This window comes from Sturnira hondurensis, unplaced genomic scaffold (assembly GCF_014824575.4).
Source record: "Sturnira hondurensis isolate 20B ecotype Veracruz unplaced genomic scaffold, ASM1482457v3 Scaffold0004271, whole genome shotgun sequence".
Taxonomy (NCBI): domain Eukaryota; kingdom Metazoa; phylum Chordata; class Mammalia; order Chiroptera; family Phyllostomidae; genus Sturnira; species Sturnira hondurensis.
In genome coordinates this window covers 7,502,790-7,528,756 of record NW_028076902.1, presented here as the reverse complement: position 1 = coordinate 7,528,756, position 25,967 = coordinate 7,502,790, and the positions used below count along the sequence as shown (strand labels likewise).

Here is a 25,967-nt window from a genome sequence, read left to right as displayed (position 1 = left end):
CCAAGTTTAAAGTCAACAAAGTTTCAGTAACAAAAATGCAGCCAAAACACAGAAAATTGAACTATACGGAAGTCCGACAACAATGAACCATTCAGCCAGACTGGTAAGAAAGGCAGAGCCAGCAGCAGAGCAGGGTCCGGCAGGAAAGATCTCCCGACCCAGGCGCGCAGACAGCCATTGGCAGATCCCAGGTGTGGGGTTGCGACGGGTGGACCCAGTGAGGGCACATGGCGGCAGGCTGACCACGGTCACACATTCGAGTGCAGATAAACCAGTGAAGGAGCAAGCAGTGAGACAGACCATGCAGGCCCCAGCGACGGGAAGCAGCAGAGGAAACCGCCATTTCCCCTCTTGGACCCCGCCCCCACATACAGCATCACAACCCAGTGACCTGGGTGGCCCTGCCCTGGAGAACACCTAGGGCTCTGCCCCTCATACGTAACAGGTGCGAACAGACCAAAATATGGCTCAAGAAGAACTCAAAGCCCCAGAGCTGACAACTCTAAGCGACCAAGAAATAGCCAACCTCTCAGATGCACAGTTCAAAATATTAGTGATCAGGATGCTCACAGAACTGGTTGATTTTAGTCACAAATTAGAAAAACAAATAAAGGCTAAATTAATTGAAATGAAGGGAAATGCACAGGAAACCAACAGTGATGGAAAGGAAACTGGGTCTCAAATCAAGGGAGTGGACCAGAAGGAAGAAAAAAATGACCAAACAGAAAAGAATGAAGAAACAAGAATTCAAAAAAAAATGAGAAGAGGCTTAGGAACCTCCAGGACATCTTTAAATGCTCCAACATCCATGTTATATCTGATCCGTATTATAGGGGTACCAGAAGGGGAAGAGAAAGAGCAAATGGAAAGTTTATTTGAACAAATAATAAAGGAGAACTTCCACAATCCGGCAAAGGAAATAGACTTCCAGGAAGTCCAGGAAGCTCAGAGAGTCCCAAAGAAGTTGGACCCAAGAAGGAACACACCAAGGCACATCATCATTACTTAGCCAAGATTAAAATGAAGGAGAAAATCCTAGAAGCAGCAAGAGATAAGGGGACAGTCACCTACAAAGGAGTGCCCATCAGACTGTCAGCTGATTTCTCAAAAGAAACCTTACAGGCAATCAGGGGCTGGAAAGAAGTATTCCAAGTCATGAAATCCAAAGACCTACAACCAAGATTGCTCTATCCAGCAAAGCTTTCATTTAGAATGGAAGGGCAGATAAAGTACTTCTCAGATAAGATCAGATTCAAGGAGTTCATCATCACTAAGCCCTTGGTGATGAAATGTTAAATGTTAAATGAAACATTAAAGGGTCTTATCTAAGAAAAAGAAGATAAAAAATATGAACAGTGAAAAGACAGCAAACTCACAGTTATTAACAACCACACCTAAAACAAAAGCAAACTAAGGGGACAGCTAGATCAGGAGCAGAACCATAAAAATGAAGATCACATGGAAGGTTAGCAACAGGGGAGTGGGAGGAGGAGAAGGGGGGAGAAGGTACAGAGAATAAGTAGCATAGACGGTAGGTAGAAAATTGACAGGGGGTAGGGCAGGAATACTATGGGAAATACAGAATCTAAAGAACTTGAGACACGTGGACATAAACTAAAGGGGGGATGGTGGGGGAGGGGTGTGCAGGGTGGAGGGGAATGAAGGGGAGGAATTAGAACAACTGTAATGGCATAATCAATAAAATATATTTTAAAAAAGAAAGCAGAACAGAGCATTAAAATTTAATTCAAAAAACCCTTGTGTTCAACAACACTGAACTGAGTGCCAGCCCTTAAGGGACTTCTCATCTAGATCAAATAAGGATGGAGGGAGGCACCTGCACTGAAAATGGAATGCCTAGTATAACGAGGTACCAAGAAATATGAATGACAAAGCTGATAGGTGGCATTAGGGATTATCACCCCCACTTGTCCAGTGAGGAAACTGAGATTTGGAAGCTCACTGTTCTCCCAGGGAACCAGTCTGGGGTCACTCAGCTGGGAGGGACTGGCATGGGACTTGAATGTGAGCAGCTTTATTCCAGAGCTGTTGCCACCTACCCCCTTTCAGGCATGCCCAGGAAGGTCTTGGCCTCCCCACCCAGATCTGCTTCATGGAGAAAACATGAGGAATAAGGAGAGCTGTGTTCACTTCCAGTAAGACCCACACATTCTTTATTCCAACACTCCTCTTCTTTCTCTCACATTCAATCAATCAGCATGTATTGAGAAGACACCTAAGCCTGAAACACTGGGACATTTCTTTTCTTTTTCTCCCAGCATCTTTTTTTTATTGTTCAGAAAACCATCTGCACACATCTTTTCCTCTTGGCTCATATTATGATTGACTTCCAAATCTCTCTCCAGCCAACTCTTCAGGTGATCACATTTCTGCATGGTTTGACCAGTGTTGAGCAGAAGGCGTGACCCAGGGAATATCTGGCCCATGCAGAACTGGGTTTCAGACGGCCTGGCCTTGGAACTAATTAACCAGATGTGGTAATAATCTCTGGAATAGAGCTCCCATGAATCATGCTTATCTCTTTCTGCCTGTGGAGAACAATTCACTGACTCCAAAGTGCCTCTCTGTCCTGACCTGGACTCCAGGTGCTCAGATCCTGCTCTCCTGCTTCCTAGACTTTCAGCCTTCTATAATTCTCAGAACACCCACTCTCCAGACCAGTTCGTTTTTACGCTTTCCTTTCTGAGAGGACTAGGTCTGAAACTGCCCAGATGACTGTATTGACAGGGGTCCGATACACTAGGACAAGAATTCCATCAGAATCAGTTACCAGTTTTACAAAAACATACCACCAAAAACGTTGACTAATTAAGCTCATTGTTTCCACTTGGCCCTCGATGTCCCTCCCCCACACCTCCCCCTGCAGGAGAGCTGACCAGTGTAGAATGTGTCAATGGGCTCTGGCTCTGGTGGGTTTTTCAGTGACAGGGAGACAATCAAGATGTTTAAACCCCAGCCCCTATCTTGCCACTTACAGCAGAATAGCTGTCTTCTTTGACTGCAGTTATTTGCGAAGGGCCCCTATCCACAGTCCTTTTTCTAAGCCTTTCTTGACTAGCCTAATTTGAGCATGCTATCTGTTTTCTTGCTAGGGCCCTGACTGATACAATAATAAAAGATAATATTGAGCTAACCAGGTGTCAGGTATTTGGTCAACATTTCTTGTAGACTACCATCTAATGCTAACAATAACCCTGTAAAAGTAATAAGCACATTATTATCCCCATTTTATAGATATGCAAGTAAAACTTCATTACCAAAGGTTATGGATTCAGATAGCATTAAAGCAGGACTTTGAGTTTATTATTTATATGCTTATCTGCCTCCTAATACAAATAGACTCATAAAGGTATAAAAATCCATTCAGAGTTCCTTGTTTCTTCCCAGGGACCAAGGCTATAGCTGATAAGAAGTAGATCTGTATGTCCTGGGTCCAGAAGTTCAGCTAAGCACCATGAGAAGACTGGTTGGTCAGAGAATGGGACTGAGAAAAAAGTGAATGTACTGAGGTTAATGGGAGCCAGGTTTCTAACTGCTGCAGAAAGAAGTGGAAAGAATAAACCCTGTGCTGTTGGGTTAGAATTAGGGGTACTGTGAAATTGTGTTTTTAATATATATTTTAAAATTAAAACATAGATACATTTGCATGAGTGAGATGATACCACATACAAATTGGAGAATATACCTGTGGAAGTTTCGTCCAAGGTGGCAGTGTAGGTAGGAATGCTTCATTTCCTCACACAACCAAAAGAAAGATAACAACCAATCTAAAAGCAATAAACAACCAGAAGTGCCAGAAAATCAAACTGCATGGAATTTTTACAACCAAGGAGCTAAAAACAACATTCACCAAGACTGGTAGGTGGGCAGCTGAGTGGAAAGGATGTGGGAGGCAATTTGGACCAAGGGAGACTGGCTGAACAGGAGACTAAAGACTCAAAGATAGCTGTAAACTACTGTGAGGGTTGCCACGGTGGGAGAAACTCCCAGTCTCAAATGAGAGAGAGAGAGAGCTCGATAGAAAGTGGGGCTTGAGTGGAGCAAGTGAACATAATTGTTCCATCTCTGACCCCTCCCCCACAGACAGCATCACAATGCAGCAAAGAGGGTTGTTCCACTGTGGTGAATACCTATGGCCCCGCCCACTTACAACATATCAGGTGCACCGAGACAAATACATATGGCCCAAGTGAAAGAACAAATCAAAACACCAGAAAAAGAGCTAAGTGACAAGAAGATAGCCAACTATCTGACACACAGTTCAAAACACTGATTATCAGGATGCTCTTAGAACTGACTAGCTCAGCTGCAAAATGAAGGAACAAACGAAAGCTACTCAAAGTGAAATAAAGGAAAATGTACAGGGAACCAACAGTGAAGGGAAGAAAACCAGGACTCAAATCAACAATTTGGAACAAAAGGAAGGAATAAGCATCCAACTGGAAGAGAATGAAGAAACAAGAATTCACAAAAATGAGGAGAGGCTTAGGAAACTCTGGGACAACTTTAAATGCGCTAGCATCAGAATTATAGGGGTGCCAGAAGGAGAAGAACAAGAGCAAGATATCAAAAACTTATTTGAACAAATAATGAAGGAAAACTTCCCCAATTTGGCAAAAGAAATAGACTTCCAGGAAGTCCAGGAAGCCCAGAGAGCCCCAAAAAAGTTGGACTCAAAGAGGAATGTACCAAGACAAATCATAATTACATTACCCAAGATTAAAGGTAAGGAGAGAATCTTAAAAGCAGCAAGAGAAAAGGAGGCAGTTACCTACAAAGAAGTTTCCATACGACTATCAGCTTATTTCTCAAAAGAAACCTTACAGGCAAGAAGGGCCTGGAAAGAAGTATCCCAAGTCATGAAAGGCAAGGAGCTACATCCAAGATTACTCTATCCAGCAAAGCTATCATTTAGAATGGAAGGGCAGATATAGTGCTTCCCAGATGAGGTCAAGTTAAGGGAGTTCACCATCACCAAGCCCTTATTATATGAAGTGTTAAAGGGACTTATCTAGCAAATAGAAGAAGATAAAAAACTATGAACAGTAAAATGACAACAAACTCAAAACTATCAACAACTGAACCTAAAAAAATGAAAACAAAGACTAAGCAAAACCACTAGAAAAGTAACAGAATCACAGATATGGAGATCACCTGGAGGGTTTTCAGTGGAGAAGGGGAGAGAAGAATCGGGTCGAAGGTGCAAGGAATAAGAAGCATAATTGATAGGCATAAAATAAATGGGGAGGGGTTAAGAATGCTATAACAAACAGAGAAATCAAAGAACTTATATGTACAACCCACAGACATGAACTAAGGTGGGGCGGGGCAGAATGCTGGAGGGTTGGGGTATACAGGGCAGAGGGGAGATAAAGGGGGAAAAAGCAGGAAATCTGCAATAACATAATTAATAAAATATACTTTAAAAATAAAATAAAATAAACATTAAAGAAGAGAGAGTATACATGTGTGTGTCTTATGTGTATCTTATATGTAAGATACACATTTTTTCTAGCTCTGATCCCTGAAAGGTCATAGTTGTAATAATGCCTTTGAATGCACAGATCTTGGTTTATAAATATTATTCTTTACTGAATGCAATGAGGATTCCTTAAAGAAAATGGCTGACTCCAAGACCTGGGCAGGTTAAGTATAATGCAAAATTAATGGAATGTCTCATGCCAGAAAGTAAGGAAGTACTCAAAAAATATGGGGCCATATTGAAAAGACATAGGAATCAGCTTGAAAGGGCACCCACTGGCTAAGTCTGGAATATTTGAGCAGCAATATAAGTATAAATAGTAATGGGTTATAATCCATTGAGTAAAATGGGAACCCACATCCGTAAACAAACAAACAAAAAACCAAGTGAGCACATGGGGAGAAGGTTCTACCTTACAGGTGAATGTCAACTAAATGAACACAGAAGGATGGAATCAGAAAAAAATCACAGTTTGGCAACCACACAGTAATCACTGGGTCAGGCAAGAACCATTAGTGGACTGCCGAACTGGAGAGTGAACATTTGATGAAGAACAGGACATCTAAATAGTCTCAAACTGTCTCCTCATAAAATACTTAGTAATTAGTAGTAAATATGAAATACAAATCTGTCAGGTAGATCTTAACCAGGTAACAAAAGTTAACATTGCCACTATCAAAACAAGTCAACTTGGCATGCTCCCATACCATTACTTCTCTAGTATCTTTGCCCCAAAGGCATAACTCGAATCTGATCATGAAGGAACATCAGACTTCCATTCTTCAAAAACGATGAGACCTTGAAAAGCACAAATAGACTAATTGTTCCAAATTAGAGGAGACTAAAAAGATATGACATCTAAATGTAGTTTGAAATTTTTAAAAAGATCCTAATTTTATGAAAGACATTATTAGTCAGTACAACCAGTGATACTGAAATAGGGTGTGTGGATTGAAGAGAAATGCTGTACCACTTGATGGTTGTTCTATGGGTGTGTAAGACAGTATCTCTGTCGCTAGTGTTAGAAACCTACCGTGAAAGTGCAAGGAGCAACTGGCAAATGGTTTAGGAAAAATGCACAAGAGAGAGAGAGTGAAAGAGAGAGAGGAATAAGATAAAGCAAAAGTGATAAATTGTTAAAGTGTTATGGGTTGGAAAATGTGGGTGAAGGGTATAGGAGAGCTCATTATACTCTTATAAGCATAGTAAATTTGAAATTAGTTTAAAATAAAAGGTTGAAAACACATTAAGATCTTTAAACATTTTCTAGATATTCAAAGAGTAGTATTCTTATTAAATACATTGCTTCAGTCATGGGAACTTCTGAAAGTCATAATGCCTGATCATAATCCAGGGGTCAAGCAAACACAGATTAAGTCATTCTACTTTCTGGAGCACCAGTTTACTTCTCTGCAAAATGCTTCTCAGGGATTTCTGTGAAGATCAAATAACTTAAATAAAGCATGATGTTAAGTTTTTCTGCTCTCTCCTTGAGAAAACACTTGTGCTGTAAGATTTCTTTAACAGTGCCAGATTGGAGTCTTCTAGGATGTGGAAACAGCCCCATTCTATAGACTTAACATAGGTCATTCATTAAAATACGATTCTGCCTAAAGATAGATGCTTCATTAATTACTAGATTCATCTCTTTACCTTTTATGGCCAAATGGAAACTCTGCCCCTCTGAGATTTTGAAATCTAGTTTCAATTTGGAAAGGTATATTAAAGAAGTACTTTTTGCCCCTGGCTGGTGTAGCTCAGTGGATTAAGCTCGGACCTGCAGACCGCATGATCACGGTTCGATTCCCAGTCAGGGCACATACCTGGGTTGCAGGCCAGTTTCCAGCAGGGGACCCACGAGAGGCAACCATACACTGACATTTCTCTCCTTCTCTCCTTCCCTTCCCCTCTAAAGATAAATAAATAAAATCTTTAAAAAAATAAAATAAAGAAGTACTTTTCAAGTTTTTTCACCAAGGCGCATATTGAAAACAATCATTTGTCTGGCACCTATATAAAAATGGACAGTGCTGGCTGGTGCAGCTAAGTGGACTGAGCGCTGGCCTGCAAGCTGAAAGGTTGCCAGTTCGATATCCAGTCAGGGCAGGTGCCAGGGCTGTAGGCCAGGTCCCCAGTTGGGGACACTCAAGAGGCAACCAGTTGATGCATCTCTTGCATATTGATGTTCCTCTCCCTTTCCCTCTCTTTAAAAATAAATACATAAAATATTTGAAACAATATAAGAAAATACCTATTTTTTAAAAAATGGACAAAGTTCTTTCAACCAGAGGTGTTTGTACAAGGGGTTCCAACTGCCCTGGGCCTTCTGTGCCACACATACTTCTGGGTGGACAGGCAGCCATTCTACAAACACAGCCAGCACAGCACATACCGTGCACAGCCAGAAGGACAGCAATGAGCACACAGTGTGACAAAGAAAGAGGCTGCCATTACAGGACACAGATGGGTAATAAGCTAAAGCACATCACACACACACTTTAGCAAAAGATAGAGCTATTTCTGGTTTCACTATGAATGAGAATGTGCTGAGACGTACGACCTTCCAAGAAAGCTCAGGTTTGTATTCTCAGGCTCCACATCTTATCAGTAGTGACTTACCATTGCAACTAACTTCACTCTCAATCTTGCTTTGTTCTTTTTTTTTAAAGAAGATTTTATTTATTTACTATTAGAGAGAGGGAAAGGAAGAGAGAAGGTGAGAAACACTGATGTTAGAAAGAAACATCCATTGGTTGTCTCTTGCATGTGCCGAACCAGGGACTGGCCCACAACCCGGGCATATGCCCTGAGCAGAATTGAACCAGTAACTTTTCAGTTTGCAGGACAATGCTCAACTAACGGAGCCAGACCAGTCAGGGTCTGACTTGTCCTTGATTTCATTTCCCCTCCTATCTTAACCTTCCCTTTTATGGCTTCAAATCTGGAAAGCAAGAAGAGCCTTAAATCCTGTCCTTTGCCTAGCTTTTGGAGGCGCTGGAGGCTCAGACCAGAACTGAGGTCTGCAAAGTCTCAAAAGCAGCTAAAAACAGCTGTACATGCCTCAGAATTTGAATGGAAAATTCTACAAGGGTGGCTGATTTAACTTCCATAAAAATGTTATGCTTTTCACTAAAGCTAGACAGAGGTTAATTAGAATTGCAAAAATTAAAGAAATTTGTCCACCTCATTTCTAACAAGGAGAAAAATAGACACATTTATGAATCTTCTGAGGGAAAACAAATGATTGTGAAAACCTGTCAGACACTGCCTAAATCTGTCAAGCTCAGTAACACAGGAAGTAGTATTTGAAACAACAAATTGATGTGGATTTAAGCAAGCTCCTCCCAAGTTTCTAGGTGGTCACATGTATGTAGCACAGACCAATCAATGCACACACCCAAATGGTGACCATTTCAAATCTTGTGAAATTAAAAAAAAAAACAAAAAATAAAAAGCACAGCCTTGGCTGGTGCAGCTCAGTGGATTGAGCACGGGCCTGTGAAACAAAGGGTCACCAGTTTGATTCCCAGTCAGGGCACATGCCTGGGTTGCAGGCCAGGTCCCCAATAGGGGACACATGAGAGGCAACCACACATTGATTCTTCTCTCGCACTCTTTCTCCTTGCCTTCCCCTCTCTCTAAAATTAAAAAAAAAGTAAAAGCCACAAAAATACTGACTAGGACTCCAGCACAAACCCCTCATCTCACTGCTAAAGAACTGGGAGAATAAGACCTGTGGACAAAAAAAGCGAGGGGAGGGCAGGGCTCTGTAATAAATTTCACCAAAAGTAATCTCTCAGGGTGACCTGATCACAAATTCCTAACTGGGCAGGTCCTGGTGGGTAGTCACGCCCCAGGCACGTAACTCCTTCTTCTTTTTTTTTTTTTTTTACTTACCAGGTAATCATGTATTTTACTTACAAAATGTAACCATGTATTGTTAAATACACACTAACCTTATGTAATCAAAAAACAAAAGAACTACAAATTGGTAGTTACAGAATAGGCAGGGGGATGTTAAGAGTTGTTGAAGAACTTACATGCATGACCCATGGTCACAAACAAAGGAGAGGGGATTGCCAGAGGGAGTGGGAGGTCTTGGGTGGAGGGGGGCAAAAGCAGAAAAATTGGGACAATTGTAATAGCATAACCAAAACATAAATTAATTTTAAAATATATTTTATTGATTATGCCCAGGCATGTAACTTCTTTAGTAGAAGTTTATTTTTGCCTTAAGCAAGTCCTGTTCATTGTTTCTCTGCCTCTAGGTTAACACACCTTTAAAATGCCTCTTTACTAGACACCTTGACCACCCTGAGAGATCATATAATCTTATTAATTATCCTGTGATCCAGTCCCTGCCTTGATTTCTCCCACCTTCGTGTAATCTTGTTTCCGTTCCTACCTTAATTCCAGATGCATAAAAGAAATTGCTCACCCACTATCTGTTTGTTCTCTGTTCCGTTTAATCAAGAAATGTGATTCTCATTGCTGCTCAGATTTCAAAATCTACTATACGTGTCAGTTTAAAGAAAAAATTGCAAATCATCATTCTCCAAAGCATTTGAGATCTTGTTTCCTAGCAATTATCATCAATTTGCTCAAATAAACTCATAAAAATCCTCTACAGGTTTAGATGTTTCTTATGTTGATGGGATATAAGCTAAAGATAGTCAATGTGGTTTTATTGAAAAAGAGGGAATTGCAGCCATTTGAGTCTTAAAAGGAGGATGACTTACAGTGTGCATAAAACAACAGAAAAGGGATCAAAATACAGTAAACATTTTAGGACAGTATCTCAGTTGAATGAGTTGCTTTATTTTTATAAAGATTTTATATATTCATTTCTAGAGAGAGGGGAAGGGAGGGAGAGAAACATCAGTGTGCAAGAGAAACATCCATTGGTTGCCTCTCCCATGCTAGCTGTCACAGAGATGCAAATTAAAACCACAGTGAGATGCCACTTCACACTGATCAGAATGGCCATCATAACCAAATCAGCAAAGAATGAGTGCTGACAAGGCTGTGGAGAAAAGGGAACCCTAGTGCACTGTTGGTTGGAACACAGACTGGTGCAGCCACTGTGGAAAACAGTATGGAATTTCCTCAGAAAACTAAAAACGAAACGGATCTGCCTTTTGACACAACAATTCCACTCCTGCGGTTATACTCTAAGAACACTGAAATAGCAATTCAAAAGAACATATGTACACTCAATGTTCAGCAACACAATTTACAATAGCCATGTGCTGGAAGCAACATAGGTGCCCATCAGTAAATGAATGGATCAAAAAACTGGTACATTCACACAATGGAATACTACTCAGAGGAAAGAAAGAAGGAGCTTCTATCCTCCTCAACAGCATGGATGAAACTGTAGAGCATTATGCTGAGTGAAATAAGCCAGAAGGTGAAAGGAAAATACCACATGGTCCCACCTATAAGTGGAACCTAATCAACAAAACAAACAAGCAAACAATATGTAACCAGAGACATTGAAATAAAGAACTCACAGTAACCAGAAGGGAGGGGGGAGGGCAATAATGGAAAGAAGGGAAAGAGTCATCAAGGAACATGTACAAAGGACACATGGACAAAGTCAAAGGGAGAAAGGTTGAAGGTAGGAGGCGGGGGAAGGTGGGAGGTGGGGGTGGGTGGGGTGGCGCAAAGTGGTGGCAGGAAGATGGAGACAAGTGTACTTGAACAATTTTTAAAAAAAGATGCAGTGGAGGAGATGTTGTTACCCAAGTACAAGTAAAGTATGAATGAGAGTGGCTGCTTCTCTGGGAAGGAAAAGGGGCAGGAAAGGCTTCTCTGAGGAACTGACATTTCCAGTGGATCTTGAGAAATGACTAGAATGAGCAGCAAGAGTAAAGAGCATTTCACAAGGGGACAACACGAGCAAGGATGGGAGACTGTTTGTTTTCAGACCAGTCTACAAGATACTTGTTTTTAATAAGAGGAAAGAGAAATCAAATACTTAAAACTCTACATGTGTCACATTGCTAAGTAAAGCTACAGCTCAGGAATATCTTGTGTGGGCCACGTACCCTATTCTAGCAAACAAATTATCTTTGCAATTTCAAAGCCGCATGTTCAAGGTTTTATGGATTTTGTTTCGGGTTTTTTTTTTGGATTTTGTTTTAACACACAAGTTTCAAAATAGTAACATTAAAACCTCAAAACTCATCTAAGAAGTTAGTCAGTTCCTCCTCTGAACATGTAAGGAGCTCCTGCAATGCACCAGGTATGATTTGTATACTCTAATCCTTCTAACAGTCTGACAAGGAGATAGTTTATCCTCAAGATACAGACGAAGAATCTGGCTCTGAGATATTTGGCAGCTTGCCCAAAGTTACGCAGACTATATGTAGCAGAGCCAAGACTGTTTGGTTTTAAATCCCATCAGCAACGGGGAGCAGACATCTACTCTACAGTGTAATCACATCTTTAGACCACTTGTTCGACATACTCTACAGTCTGCAAAAGTCTGAAATGCACTCTGCTTGATGCCCACTGACTTCAGTGCAGTTAGGCCCAACCCTTGTTTTTCTATCCCATGGCAACTCTGCAACTGCCAGACTGTACCTCCTGACCCCTCCACCTCTCCCGCTCAGCCCCCACTCTCCCACATCCAGCAACCACCAATCTGCTGTCTGTATCTATGACTCTGTTTCTCTTTTGTTGGTTATTTATTTTGCATTTTAGATTCCACACATAAATGGAATCACATGGTATTTGTCTTTCTCTGCCTGACTTTTTCACTCAGCACAATACCATCTAGGTCTAGTCATGTTGTCACAAGTGATAATATTTAATTCTTTTTATGGGCAAGTAATATTATATATATATATATATATCACCTCTTCTTTGGCCAATAAACTGTTGGTGGGTTCTTGGGTTGCTTCCATATCTGGGCTATTGTAAATAATACTGCAATGAACATAGGGATGCATACATCTTTTCAAATCCAAGCTTCAAAATTTTTCAGGTAAATACCCAGAAAAGGGTATTTAGAAGTCAAATTACTGGGTCTCAAGTTAGTTCTATCTTTAATTTTTTGAGGAACTTCCTTTCCACAGTGGTTGCACCATTTTGCAATCTCACCAACAGTGCATGAGGGTTCCATCTCCTTGCCAACAAGAAATATTGTTCTTGAATAGCATTAATAATATGTTTATTAAATTAATTAAATTATTAATTAATTGCATATTAATTTATTTAGCTTCATATTAATATTAAAACAGGGTCACTGCTCTGATTATTTCTCAGAAATCCCAGGAGATGGTATAATTAACAAAGCAAACATGTCCATGTTTGTCATCACTATTATGCAAACCATTTTTGATGATAATATATGTAGATATTTAAGAAGCATATAAATCAACTAAACTACATTTTAGGGAAATTTCTGATTTGCAGAAATTTTAATCTTATTTAAAACTCAAAAAAAATATTGAAATCTCCAATGGTCTTCTTTTCTGCTGAGTCATCTTATTACTAAGAAATTAAGCTCATTACTTCATAGAAGATACTTGAATGTCTAGGTGCCCTGCGTCCTATCGGGGTTTAACTTCCAAGACAACACAGGTAGGAATTATCCTCTTGAGAGAAAAGAAATCAGGAAAAAAATAGTGTAACTTAGCTGAGGAAGGAAAAAAGAGGAGAGTAAGGATATAGTATGAGCTTTAGAATGCTCAAAGAACAAAGCCAGTGACCAGTGAAGGAGGGCTGTCAAAAGTATAGCAAAAATGAGATCATCCATGATCTCATTTCTTCTGAACGAGCTATAAAACTAATGCCCCTGTTGCTTTGATAATGTACCGGTATCAAAGATGTTTGTCATGCCATTTATCACCTTCTCAAGAGACTATATTTCCTTGGTAAGAACTCATAGGTGTCCCAACTTACCAATTACTTTTCCTATGAGTTGACAACAATCAGTATTTCTAGCAGATATAAAAATGGAAATTGCTCAAGCTAATAGTAAATCTTGTCCTTAAATTTTTTCTCCCCTGCAAGTCTATGCACATACCTAGTGATCTTGGAAGCATTGTGAGCAGGTGTTTGAGGAGCATAAACTCCCTCTGCATATTAGGAACCCAGGCAAATCACTGGGGCCCTGATACAAGTTCTCAGGACCATACTGATTCAGATCTGGCTTTCCTGCCTCCTGCATTCACATCTCTCAAGATTTCAGCATTCAGCACCTCAGTTTGTATTTTTACAGATATAGGGTCTACAGCCTGTCTCAAATAATGACAAAAGGTCAGGCCAGTATGGACTCTATAGCAGATGGAAATTCAACAAGGTTCTCCTACCAGGGACACGAGAATGCCAGCAGAGCTTGTCCAGAGGCTGGCTCCTAGGGGAGAAAATGCGAAGCAGGCAGAGTCTGGTTCCAGACCCATGACCTCCACTACTCTTCTTTTCTTTAATCCTTCCCCTTCAGGCACCTCAAAATTCCTCTCTCCTCCTATCTGCAACCAAACCTGCTCTCAGGAAAGAAGGCTGTTTTCACAACTATTCACATTTTAATAAGAATTGGAAAGAAGCTCCTAAAGAATCATATTAAAAATATTACTTTAAAGCAAGTGGGGCAGAAATCATTGGTCATTTTTTTTAATTATGTATTTTTTAAATTTATTTATTTATCTTTAGAGGGGAAGGAGAGAGGGAGAGAAACATCAATGTATGGTTGCCTTTCGTGCATCCCCTGCTGGGAGTTGGCCTGCAGGGAACCGGCCTGCAACCCGGGTATGTGCCCTGACTGGGAATCAAACCTCGATCTTCTGGTTCGAAGGCCCGTGCTCAATTCACTGAGCTATACCAGCCAGGGCTCATTGGTCATTTTTTATTTATTTTATTTTATTTTTGGAGAGAAAAGAAGGAGAGGGGTGGGAGAGAGAAACACTGATTTGCTGTTCCATTTATTTATGCATTCATCGGTTGATCTTGCACGTGCCCTGACCAGGGATTGAACCAGCAATCTTGGTGTATTAGGACAATGCTCCGACCGACTGAGCTACCTAGCCAGGGCCATTGGTCAGTTTTTATTATTTATTTATTTACTTTTAACGTATTTTAAGAGATAGAGAGAGAAAAACATTAATTTGGTGCTCCACTTGATTTACATACTCATTGGTTGCTTCTTATCTGTGCCCTGACTGAAGATCAAACCTAATACCTTGGCGTATTGGGACAACTCTCTAACCAGTCAATCTACCTGGCCAGGGCCATAAGTCAGTTTTTAAATCTTTAAATCCGAGAAATACAGATAAATGAAACAAAGCCACTGAAAGTCCCTGTCACAGGCAGAACCCAGAAAAGCATATGATCAGTAACTCAGGAGGAAAGTAGCAGTAGCACCTCAGGCCTGCAGGTCAAGCTTCTCTCTAACTGGACATCACCCAGGGCTGAGTCAGAGGATAAACTAAAGGGTTGCCACCTTGCTTCAGACTGGATTAGGGAAAAGAAGTGGGAGGAGTTGAGAGGACAATGGAGAAAAGATGGGTGGGGGGAAGAAAGGGGGACAGCTAGTGAAGGTCACTGGCTGTCCTCTTTAAAGCCATATGTGAAGTCCCTTTCTATAACATACTTGTCCTCATGGGAAACTTTGCAGGAGTAGACCACACAGGGGTTCTGATCTTCCGAAAGCCTTCCTGAGGACCTGCCACTTCTTAAGAGACTTACTGTGCGTAGGTGGCCATATTTTGTTTTGCACTTTATTTATTTGTTTTTTTACGATTTTACTTATTCACTCTTAGAGACAGAGGAAGGGAAGGAGAAAGAGAAGGAGAGAACATCAATGTCTGAGAAAAATATCAATTGGTTGCCTCTCATACACACCCCTACAGGAAACCCGAACTGCAACCCAGGCATGTGCCCTGACCGAAATCCAACCAGCGACCTTTCCCTTTGCAGGATGATGCCCAACCAACTGAGCTACACCAGCTGTTTTGCACTTTAAAGCACATGATTCTGCCACCCTGGCCACAGCTGACAGGAACAACATGGGGCCTAAATGAAAGACAGATATCTACAGAGAGGTCAGCAGCAGCCTATGAAATGTGTGAAATGACGGGGATACTCATTGCACAGTGACTACATGACCCAAAGTAAGACTGTCTGAAGTGGGTACAGAGAGGAATGGCTGTGAGCAGAGTAGCACAAAACCTGGCAATGCAAGGGGAAAATGTAGAAAGTAGAAGCCACAGAACTGTGGGCCTATAAGTACGTGGAAGCCCTGAAGCAGGAGTAAAAATTTCAAAGAAAGAAAAATCAGCAGAGATGAAGATGCTGAACCATGAGCTGGCTGCTGGGGCAGTACATCTGCATCCTGAACTTTGTGACCAGAGCGGGAAGGATGCATGGCCCACCTGCCCTGTCTGTTACAGCAGTCATCAGCCACGAGTACAAAGGTGCTTTTATATTGAGTTAAATAAAATACGTTATTTAAATTAATTTTGCCTACTTACCTTTGTTTCTTTTAATGTGGCTACTAGAAAATCTAAAATTACATTATGTGGCTCACATTATATTTCTACTGTGTTGTACTGTTCTATGTCCCCATGAGTCCATTTCATTTATGAGGTGCTTTTCCCTCTCGATTTGTTGCTGCTTTGAGAATCCTAATTAGCCCCCAATCATTGCAGTTGATTAGATCAACCTTTAAAATGACCAGAAGCGAACAACTCAAACATCAACTAGAAGGGCCCTCAAAACAGATGACCCAGATTTCCACACAGCAGGATAACAGTTAAGTAAGATGGCCACCTACACTCTGGCCACCCCAGGTCCCGCAAGAGTTGGTTGCACCAGTGATGGGCCACAGCCTCTAGCAAGTACCCTTCATACAAGTGTTGAAATAGAGCAGTGCATTTATTTTCCATTGCTCTGCTGAACTGTAACTGCTAAGCAGAGGTATAAAAATCTAGTTCCAATAGATAAATAATGTTAAAAAGTCGGGTGTTACTCTTAAGTTTCTGTTCAGTAAACCTAGTTTACTGAAATGAATGAATGAAACACCCAGGTTTCATTCAGGGTCATGGACGCTCAGAGTCAAAGAGACTCACAATCCATTTTGTCCAACACTAGAGAAACAAGTTTCTTTCACAGCCTTTCTCCAGTTTCTTCTTCCACATATTCCTTGGGCTTGTTCAGCACTGAGCAAGCTGTCCCTTCTAATTCCAGGTGGATGGGCTCTTTCCTCTCCTATCACTGACTGTAGACTATTCTTTCAAAACTACAGAGTTGGTTTAATTTCTTGTTCACCAGCAAATCTTTATGTGAAAGCAGCGATACCACTTCAGACCTTTTTCAGATTAAATATCCTTTTTGTTTGTCATTGGTAATTTTAAAAAATATCATTTGGTCTTTTATCCTTCTTGGCTGTTCTCTTTGGAACCTGCTTTGTCAGTGTCTCCCCTTAAAGTGTGGTACCCAGACCTGTATCTATCAGACATGGTCCAAGCAACACAGGAGAGAGAACAGAGGCTTTTACTTCCCTTATTCTGTATGCTACTAATCCACATAAACCGCTGTGTGGTTAAACCTCCCCCACCTCACTTTCCTGAGCTCTGATTTCTTTTATCACTGTGGCTTTACCCCTTCCAGATTTAAAAGAAAATGAAAACATTAACTCAAAAAGATATCTGCACTCCATATTCACCGCAGCATTAATTAAAACAGCCAATATAGGGAGACTACCTATATGTCCAGTGCTGGATAAATAGATTAAAAAATGTGGTGTCTATATATACTGGAATATTATTCATTCATAAAAAAGAAATCTTGCCATTTACAATATCATGGATTGACACTGAGGGTATTATGTTACATTGCGTAAGTCAGAGAAAGACAAACACCATATGATCATACTTATATGTGAAATCTGGGGGGGAATAAAAAGAAGCAAAACTGAACTCATAGAGAACATATTAGTGGTTGCCAGAGTGGGGGTGAAGAGGTGGGGTGTTATACAGCAAGGGTGGGTAGGAGAAATGGGTGAAGATGGTCAAAAGATACAAACTTACAGTTTTAAATAAATAAATCCTGGGGATGTAAGGAACAGACATGGTGACTAGTTAATAATACTATCTTGTACACCTAAAAGTTGCTAAGAGAATAGTTCTTAAAAGTTCTAGTTTTAAATTTACTGATTTTAAAGAGAGAGGAGTGGAGAGAAAAACATCAATTTGTCATCCACTTATTCACATAATGGTTGGTTGATTCTTGTATGTGACTTGACCAGGGATCAAATGCATAACTTTGGCATGTGGGAGCTGACACTCCAACCAACTGAGCTACCTAGCCAGAGCAGTTTTTTTTTAAAGATTTTTATTTATTTTAGGTAAATGGAGGGAGAAAGAGAGGGAAAGAAACATGAATGTGAGAGACACATTGATCAGTGTGCTGTCCAGGGATGAAAACAGCAACCCAGGCATTTACCTTGACCAAGAATTGAACCAGCAACCTTTCACTGTGCAGGATGACACCCACTAACTGAGCCACACTGGTCAGGGCAGCCAAGGCAGTTCTTAAAAGTTCTTATCACAAGACAAAAATATTCTAAACCTGTGTGGTGATGCATGTTAACTAGATTTACTGTGGTGATCATTCCGTAATGTGCACAAATATCAAATCATTATGTTGTACACTTAAAATATAACATTATGAAGAAAGAAAGAAAGAGAGAGAGAGAGGAAGGAAGGGAGGGAGGGAGGGAGGGAGGAAGGAAGGAAAGAAAGAAAGGGAAGGAAGAGAAAGTCTTGTTTTCCAATGTTTGGGGGAAAAAGTATTGTGAGGCTAAAGCTTTGTATACTGATATCTAAAACTAACAGCTATAAGGAATGGCTCATAGCCCTGGCTGTTCCTGAGTTTCCTAGAGACTGATCAAATACAGAAGGCTAATTCACCTAAGAAGTGAGGCCCCCTGGGAAATGGGGCCTGGACTCATGTATTTTTAAAAGCTCCAGTTGATTGTAGCATGCATCCAGGGTTAAACCATTAATCTCAAGAAACCATAAACTTGATCCTCATCTTAATTCAAGTTACTTTTCCCTTGAATTGTGACTGAATTTTTATTTTGAATGGAACTAGCCAAACTGAACTGATTCACTGTAAACAACTTGAGATCATTCAAATCTCAAGTTGTTTGGAACTTGGGCCAAAGGGAAAAAAAGAGTTAATTTGGTAACAACCAAGACCTAACTGAAAATCAAGTTACAAAGAAGATGAGGCTTAGGAAACCTGGTTTATAATTGGCATGTTCACTAACTAGCTGGGCGATTTGAGCACATCATGTAACCACACTGAAGTTCTTTTTCTATAAAATGAGGGTACTAGTCTAGAAGTCTTTAAGATGCTCTGAATTCTGTTTTAATTTCAGGAAAGAACTTGCATGTGAACAATTTAAAGTTGTACCCTGTTCTATTTTGAAAGGACCTGAATTTACCCATAGGAGCATCAATGGGGCAAAAATATAATTAAAATGTTCAAATTGCCATTCAAACTTAAGTCATAATATTTATGCCTGATTATGAATGCCATCACACTTAAAGGAGAACTAGGTTTAATCTCATTTGCATAGCCAGTGTTCCCTCACTCCCCTGCCATGTCTCATGGCCACAGCACACATTTGAAGTGGGTGTCTGGGTATAGAAAGGCAGCCTGGGATATCGGCAAAATGAAGCCAGGCAGTAGAGCTCTCCCATTGCCCTGCTGATCACTATGCCTTGTTTCCTCATCTGTAAAATGGGCATGAGTTATCTCAACATGCTCTGTGAGCAGAGCTGCTATCAATTTTTTAACTTTAAAGATCTTTGAAATATTAAATTTTTCTATATTTTAAGCATTTTATTCAATATTGAACATGCACTGTGTGTTCATAAAAACAAAAGTTAAGAGACATACTTACCAGGAATCCTATTGAGTGTCACCCAGAAATGTTCATCAGGACTGTACGTGTCCTTGGACCAGGACAGTAAGTCAAGGGCTTGCTGGTCTTGGAGGACAAAGTTAGCAAATTCCCTTGTGAGGGCCACATAGGCAGTGCCAAAGTAGATGGTCATGTTGTGAGGAGGCGAAGTTTTCAATTTTGTTGTTTTCACCACATAGGAATTTTTTGTGTGTAATATTTCTTGGTGGACATATTTAGTCCGTCCAATAGCATGATCGGGAGGCAGCACCCCGGGGGTAATGTTTTTCCCTTTAAATCCTTTCAGATACTGAACTATTTCCTTGTTGGTTTTCAGGGGGAAATCTTGCCCACAGGTGTTGATGGCATACTTCCATGGGATCTCCGAGGCCACAAGATCCTTGATGCAGTTCAGGTCAGCCTGGAGCCTGGAAATCCCACCATAGACAACTGGCTCCATCTTGGAAGCCAGAAAAGCATTTGGGAAGCAGCTCAGCAATTGCTTCACTGCATCTTTAAATTCAGCTGTCGCCTTTTCATCCACGTGAACGCAGTAGACATTCTGAGGCATGTAAATAGCTCTGAAGAGTCTCTCAAACGTGCCAAAGTCTTTGTGGATGGTCACTGTGTAAGCCAAAGGAAAGCCAGCCTCTTCTTCTGAGAGTGTTTCAGTTATATAGTGACTTCGATTCACATATTCAAAACAGGCAGATTCACCAAGGGTAGTTTTCAATGCATTCTCTGTTAAGTAAAAAACCTTCCCCTTAAAAACCTGATGACAGGTTTCTGTTAAGAGTGAAACATTGGAAAGAGATACCCTCAGTAAACGTTTCTTATCCCATAATTTGTTATTGTAAACAACTATGAAAATCAGAGTAGTGATAAGGGACACACTAAAAAGACAGTGCTTCCAGGAACCCATTATCCAGAACCAGGAAAAGAGGAAAATATCTCTTGAGATCTGATCAGAGTAGAGAGATATTTAACTTACATTTTCTCCAGAATCCATAATCCGTAATCCTTTTGGTACATGCAAAAGGCTGTTTTCATGCTCTTCCAGTTGACCATTTTTGTCTTTTTCCTTTCTTCCTTCCCTCCTCATTTACTGCTGTGTTGCATGTCCAACTTTTCTTTGACACATTTCTGAAGTAATTCCTTTGGAATTGCTTTGCTCAGACTCCACTAATCTGCAACCTGTTACTACACAAAAATAAGTTGCGTGAGGGAGGTTGTGATTCTAATGTGTCCACCTATCCCCACAATAAAATCATTAAGGGGTGAGGTGACTATTCTGTAAATCATGACTGTGAGACTTCAAACCTTGCCTCTTCTCTTGACCAAAGGTTGTCAACTCTATCAGCTCCCCAACTTCCTGTTAATCATTGTGCTCAGCTGACTGAGTTTGTTTGCTTAAACAGCACTGCCAAGTTAAAAGCGTCAGTTCTAAGCATGTGAACACCGCCTGAAGAGATATTCTGTCAATAAATATTTAGTACTTAAAAATAAAACGTTTAACCCTGTATTTTTCCACACAACCCCCTGCCCCCGCCCTGCTCCCATCTCCATATTGGCTGGGTATGCTATAAGGCGAGGCATATGAATGGCTGTTGAGCCAAATTCTTTCCAGGACTTAATTTTCTCTGCTGTTAGATGAGGTCTTTTACAACACACACCTAATACACTCCACAAAGTGACTGGGGCACTCTGATGAATAAAGACTATTTTTTAAAAAAGCCCCCCCCAAAATTAACAGCCTGTTATCATCCAAAAGTTATGTAGAGGTTAAAGCTGAATGTCGAGTTTATTTCAGCCTACCCCAAAGAGGATATGGGGGAAGCAGCCTCATGCCTGGAGAGGTAGGAGAGAGCATCCATCTTAGTTTGGCACCATCCAGAATTTAAGGAGAGAAGGTCCTTAGATTCAGCTTTATAAACCCTTTCAAAGGAGTTTCCTTAACTAAAAAAAAATGAGAATATACAATTTTACCACCTTCATAGGTCAGTCATGACAATACAAATGTGATCACATGTTGTAAAAAGTTCATAGCCAGGCCCAGCAATCAATGGGGAAGACAGAGAAGAGTAAACAAAAGCCTTTTCCCCACACCTGCATGTCAAGAAAATGACACAACTGCTACCTCTTTGAAATCTTATCATCCCTTACTTCTTCCTCTGTGAGCCCCTGCCAATGAGATCACACACCTACAACAGCACGGATCAGTTTGTTTATTTGGTGGTTACCTGCAAAGTGGTAAGAAAGTGCGCTGTGTGTACCTGAAGAATGGGTGTGTTAGATTTGCACTCACTATTCTTTATCTATATCTTGCTCCCACAATTGACTGTACATACTAGACAATTAAATATTTATTGGTCGAGTGTTCAAGTTTTCATTTCTGTTTCCCTGCTCACATTTAGTGTGAGTTTCCAAGTATTAACAATTTGTAATCTATATTTATATCTGTGGGTATGGGTGCATTCGACTACCTATTTTCCCCAATACATCTTAATTATATTTTAAAGACCACACAATATTACAGAGAGTCTTAAATACAATGTTTTCATGTCCTGTACTCTCATTTACCTCCTGCCCAGATACACACACATTTTGTTTTACTGAGAAGACAGGAGACATGCAAGTTTCCATCATTCATTTTGCAAGCCATATCCCAGCATAACTTTTTTGTAGTGTTACTCAGTCTTCACTGGGCATTGTCTTCACAATCATTACTTTAGAATGTATTACTTTAGAACAAAATGTTTAGAACATTATTTGCTGTTTTTCCCCACCCCAGCTGTAAGCTAATGCATTGATGAAATGGTCGCCAACTCTGTTTCATAATTATCAGTGTTAGACAAGACAAGGGCCTCAAATTCCGGACCATTCTAAGTGATCTTTCTTGCTAAAGGTTAACATACAGCAGAGTGTTTTTGCTGATGCAGCAGTAAACAGGATGAGCTGACAGGAATTCAACCTGATGAGTACAGAGAACTGCAAACAAGAAATCATCGTGCATTTGACCAAAGAGTGTGTATTAGCAATGATAAGCCTCCCTTCAGGAAGACAGAGATCTGGAGATGTCTCCTCCATTTGCAGCATGTCAGTAAAATTACCTTGCCATTATCACCTCGTGTTTTTGAATAGAGCCCTCCAAGCCATGAACCCCGTGTGTTCAATAACATCTGAGGCAGAGGAAATGATGATAAGAAAGGGCCCAGGGAAATCATTCCAGAGTAGGTGAATTAGTCTTTAGTTGTTTTAGGAAATAGATCCACATCATGATTTAGGTGCATAGTCTATGTGACCCAAATGTAATTCAGTCAACCCCAATACTTATTTACTTAGCTATCTTTCATGTATCTATCTAGAATTCTTTTGAACAAATCATTTCTCCAATACTGTAGTCATATAAGAATAATCTTTTCAGAAATGATGACCATTAAAACATTAATTTGAAAAGATCTATGCATCCCTGTGCTCATTGCAGCATTATTTACCATAGCCAAAACAGAGTGTCCATCCACAGACAACTAGATAAAGAATATGTGGAGCATATATATAATGCAATGTTACTCGGCCATAAGCAAAGAATAACATAGTACAATCTTACCAATTTCAACAACATGGATGGACCTAGAGGGTATGATAGTATGTGAAATAAATCAGAGAAAGACAAATACCATATGATTTCAATTACCATATGATTTCAAATACCATATGATATCTGTAGAGATATCTATGTAGAGATATCTCTGTAGAGATATCTATGTAGAGTCTAAAAATATAAATAAATAAATAAATGAAAAATGAAACAGACTCATAGATACAGAGAACGAACTGATGCTTGCCAGATGGGAGGGGGCCTGGGAGGTGGTTGGAAGGTTGAAGTGATTGAGAAATACAAATTGGCAGTAACAAAATAGTCACGAGGATATAAAGAACATCATTGGGAATATAGTTCATAATATTGTAATAAATATGTATAGTGCCTAGTAGATACTAGACTTACCAGGATGATCACTTCATAAGTTTTATAAATGTCTAATCACTATGCTATACGCCTAAAACTAATATAATATGGAATGTCAAATGGTAATTGACTTTTTTAATTAAAAAAAGAAATGACTACAGTTTAATTTTTATTTGTAATATCTCTGTAGGTGATCACTGTCCTGGTCAAATGAAATTTACTTGAGATGATTAAATAAAGGTGTCAATACTTAATTATGTTGTCTAAACTAGTCAAATGGTTTGTATCACTTTTTCAGGTCTCTGAATTCACTTACAGGGTAAAGAACATTTGTAATATAGGACTTTGGTACAGTGGAATTAACTACCTCACCTGAAATGCTATGATGGTCCCCTGCTTTTGAACTCTAGAAACATTCACAAGTATTTAAAATGGTGTTTTTCACATTGCTAGACAGTTATAAAAGAATTAGAATCGATCTTTTCTTCTCCATCAACCCGCGCTATCTGATGCTTGCCCTTGCGGTTGTTATGTGGGAAACTAGTATTCCTGACCTTCCTGGCTTTCCTGAGACCCTTTTGCAATATAACAATAATCATTCTTCTAAGTTTTGGGCTGTATGCTCTTGCATTTTTCCAAAATAACAGAAGGGGATGGTAATGAGCGACCAGAAAGAACAGCCTAATTCTTCATCCCAACTTGAATATTAAACCAAAATGAATAACTTAAATACTAAGTTTGTTACTGAACAGCAAGTTGGGGTCCAGCTGCCTGCCACCACCCTCAAGGCAAAATTCCAGAGGCAAAGGTTTGGTGATAAAGGAAAGGAGTCTTTTTTCAAAAGCTTCACAATTTTGAAATAACAACTTTCCACAGGAACTAGTTACTTGGGCCTATCAATTCAGGTTGAATTCTTAACACTGGGGTTCTCCTATTATTCCTCTTGTTAGTTTTTAGTTATTCCTATGGGGTTAGTTTACAAACTAAAAATAACATAAGATACAAAAGTTACAAAATTTTGGAAGAATGGCAGGTTTCTGCTTCAAAGGTTGTCTCCTCTAGAACACCCAAAGAATAAATCTGCTACCCTCTGCCAACCCAACCCAAACCTAGGCTGCGCCCAGAGTTCCTTCCCATACGAAATACCATCCACTGGGAAACGCAGGCCACTGCAGCAGGATCATCCAAGCATCCTAGTGGAAGAAGAGAGCCTGTGAGCCAGAGAGCCAGGCCTCTTTTTATTTCCATGCGTTCTGGAGGCATTCAGCTTCTCAGCCAATCCCATCCTAGACTGCTCACCGTTGCCTTGGCAAACTCCTCCTGTAGCCCTTCCGTACTTCTCCCCAGTGATCTGATCAGCTCTCTCTGTATCATTCCCCCCGTTAACACTTTTGGACCTTGAGAAGAGTGAAAAGTGAGACTCCACAATCAGAACCATAACCACTAAATGACAAATACAGGGACCAATTCTAAAATCTTTCTGATTAAGAAAAAGTGGCTTTCTTGGTGGAAGGTGTGTAGTCTGTCACACCTGTCTGAAGCCTTTTGCCAACCGTACTTAGCTTAGGATGAGGAGAAATATTCTAGGATTCTCCCCCTTTAACACCTCTGGGCCCTTTCTGTCCAAGGTATTAGGGCAGATAAGGAAACCAGTTTTAATTCATACAACAAATCACAAACCAGTCTCTGAGTCTGAGAGCCTGTCTTGAGAATACATTCAGATGCAAGGCTTTTGCTGGAATGATATAAAACAATGACAATTTTGACAAACCCTTCTTGCCCACAAATTGAACATCTCTGGTGACGTCACAAATCCAGTTTAACTTCCAAGTGCCAATAAAACTTTGAAGACAGGGAGTTCTGGTTGAGATGGAGGCAAAGGCAGAAACACTTTGCTTCCTCATATAACCAAAAGAAAGATAACAGCCAATTTAAAAACAAAGAACAACCAGAACTGAGAGAAAACCATTTGCATGGAAGTCCAACAACCAAGGAGTGAAAGGAACATTCATCCAGACTGGTAGCAGGGGCAGAGATGGGCAGCTGGGCCAGAGAGGATGAGTGACAAGGGGGTGGACCACACAGGTGGTCCCACATTCACAGGCAGACAAGCCAGCAGGGGCAATGGGGGAGTGAAACAGGTCATGAAACCCAGGGTTTCAGCGCAGAGAAACTAAAGATTCAAAACCCCTGGCTATGAAAAATCTGTGGGGGTTGTGGCAGAGAGAGAAACTCCCAGGCTCACATGAGAGTTTGCAATCTGCTTGTGGGAAGCAAGAAAAATAATGGGAAGTGGGATAGAAGCAGAGCAAGTGAGTGGCATTGTTTCCTCTCGATGCCTCCCTCACGGACAGTGCCACAATGCAGCAAAGACGGTTTCCCCACACTGGCAAATACCTAGGGCTCCACACCTTACCAAGTATCAGGTGCACCAAGACAAAGAAATATGCTCATTGCAGAAATATGGCCCAAATGAAAGAATGAATCAAAACATCAGAAAAAGAACTAAGTGACAAGGAGATAGACAACCTATCAGATGCAGAGATCTAAACGCTGGTAATCAGGATACTCACAGAATT

The 25,967-nt window shown here is 40.3% G+C and overlaps 1 protein-coding gene across 1 annotated transcript in view; it reads right to left on the bottom strand.

Moving 5' to 3' along the window:
* The window catches only part of GCNT2 (glucosaminyl (N-acetyl) transferase 2 (I blood group)), a 103,720-nt gene extending 82,933 nt beyond the window's left edge, over window positions 1-20,787 (bottom strand). The window contains exon 1 of the mRNA XM_037045395.1: window positions 19,422-20,787. Coding sequence (XP_036901290.1) covers window positions 19,422-20,343 — 922 coding nt within the window. The 5' untranslated portion in view covers window positions 20,344-20,787. The remainder of the gene's footprint in view (window positions 1-19,421) is intronic.
* Window positions 20,788-25,967: the final 5,180 nt, after the last annotated feature.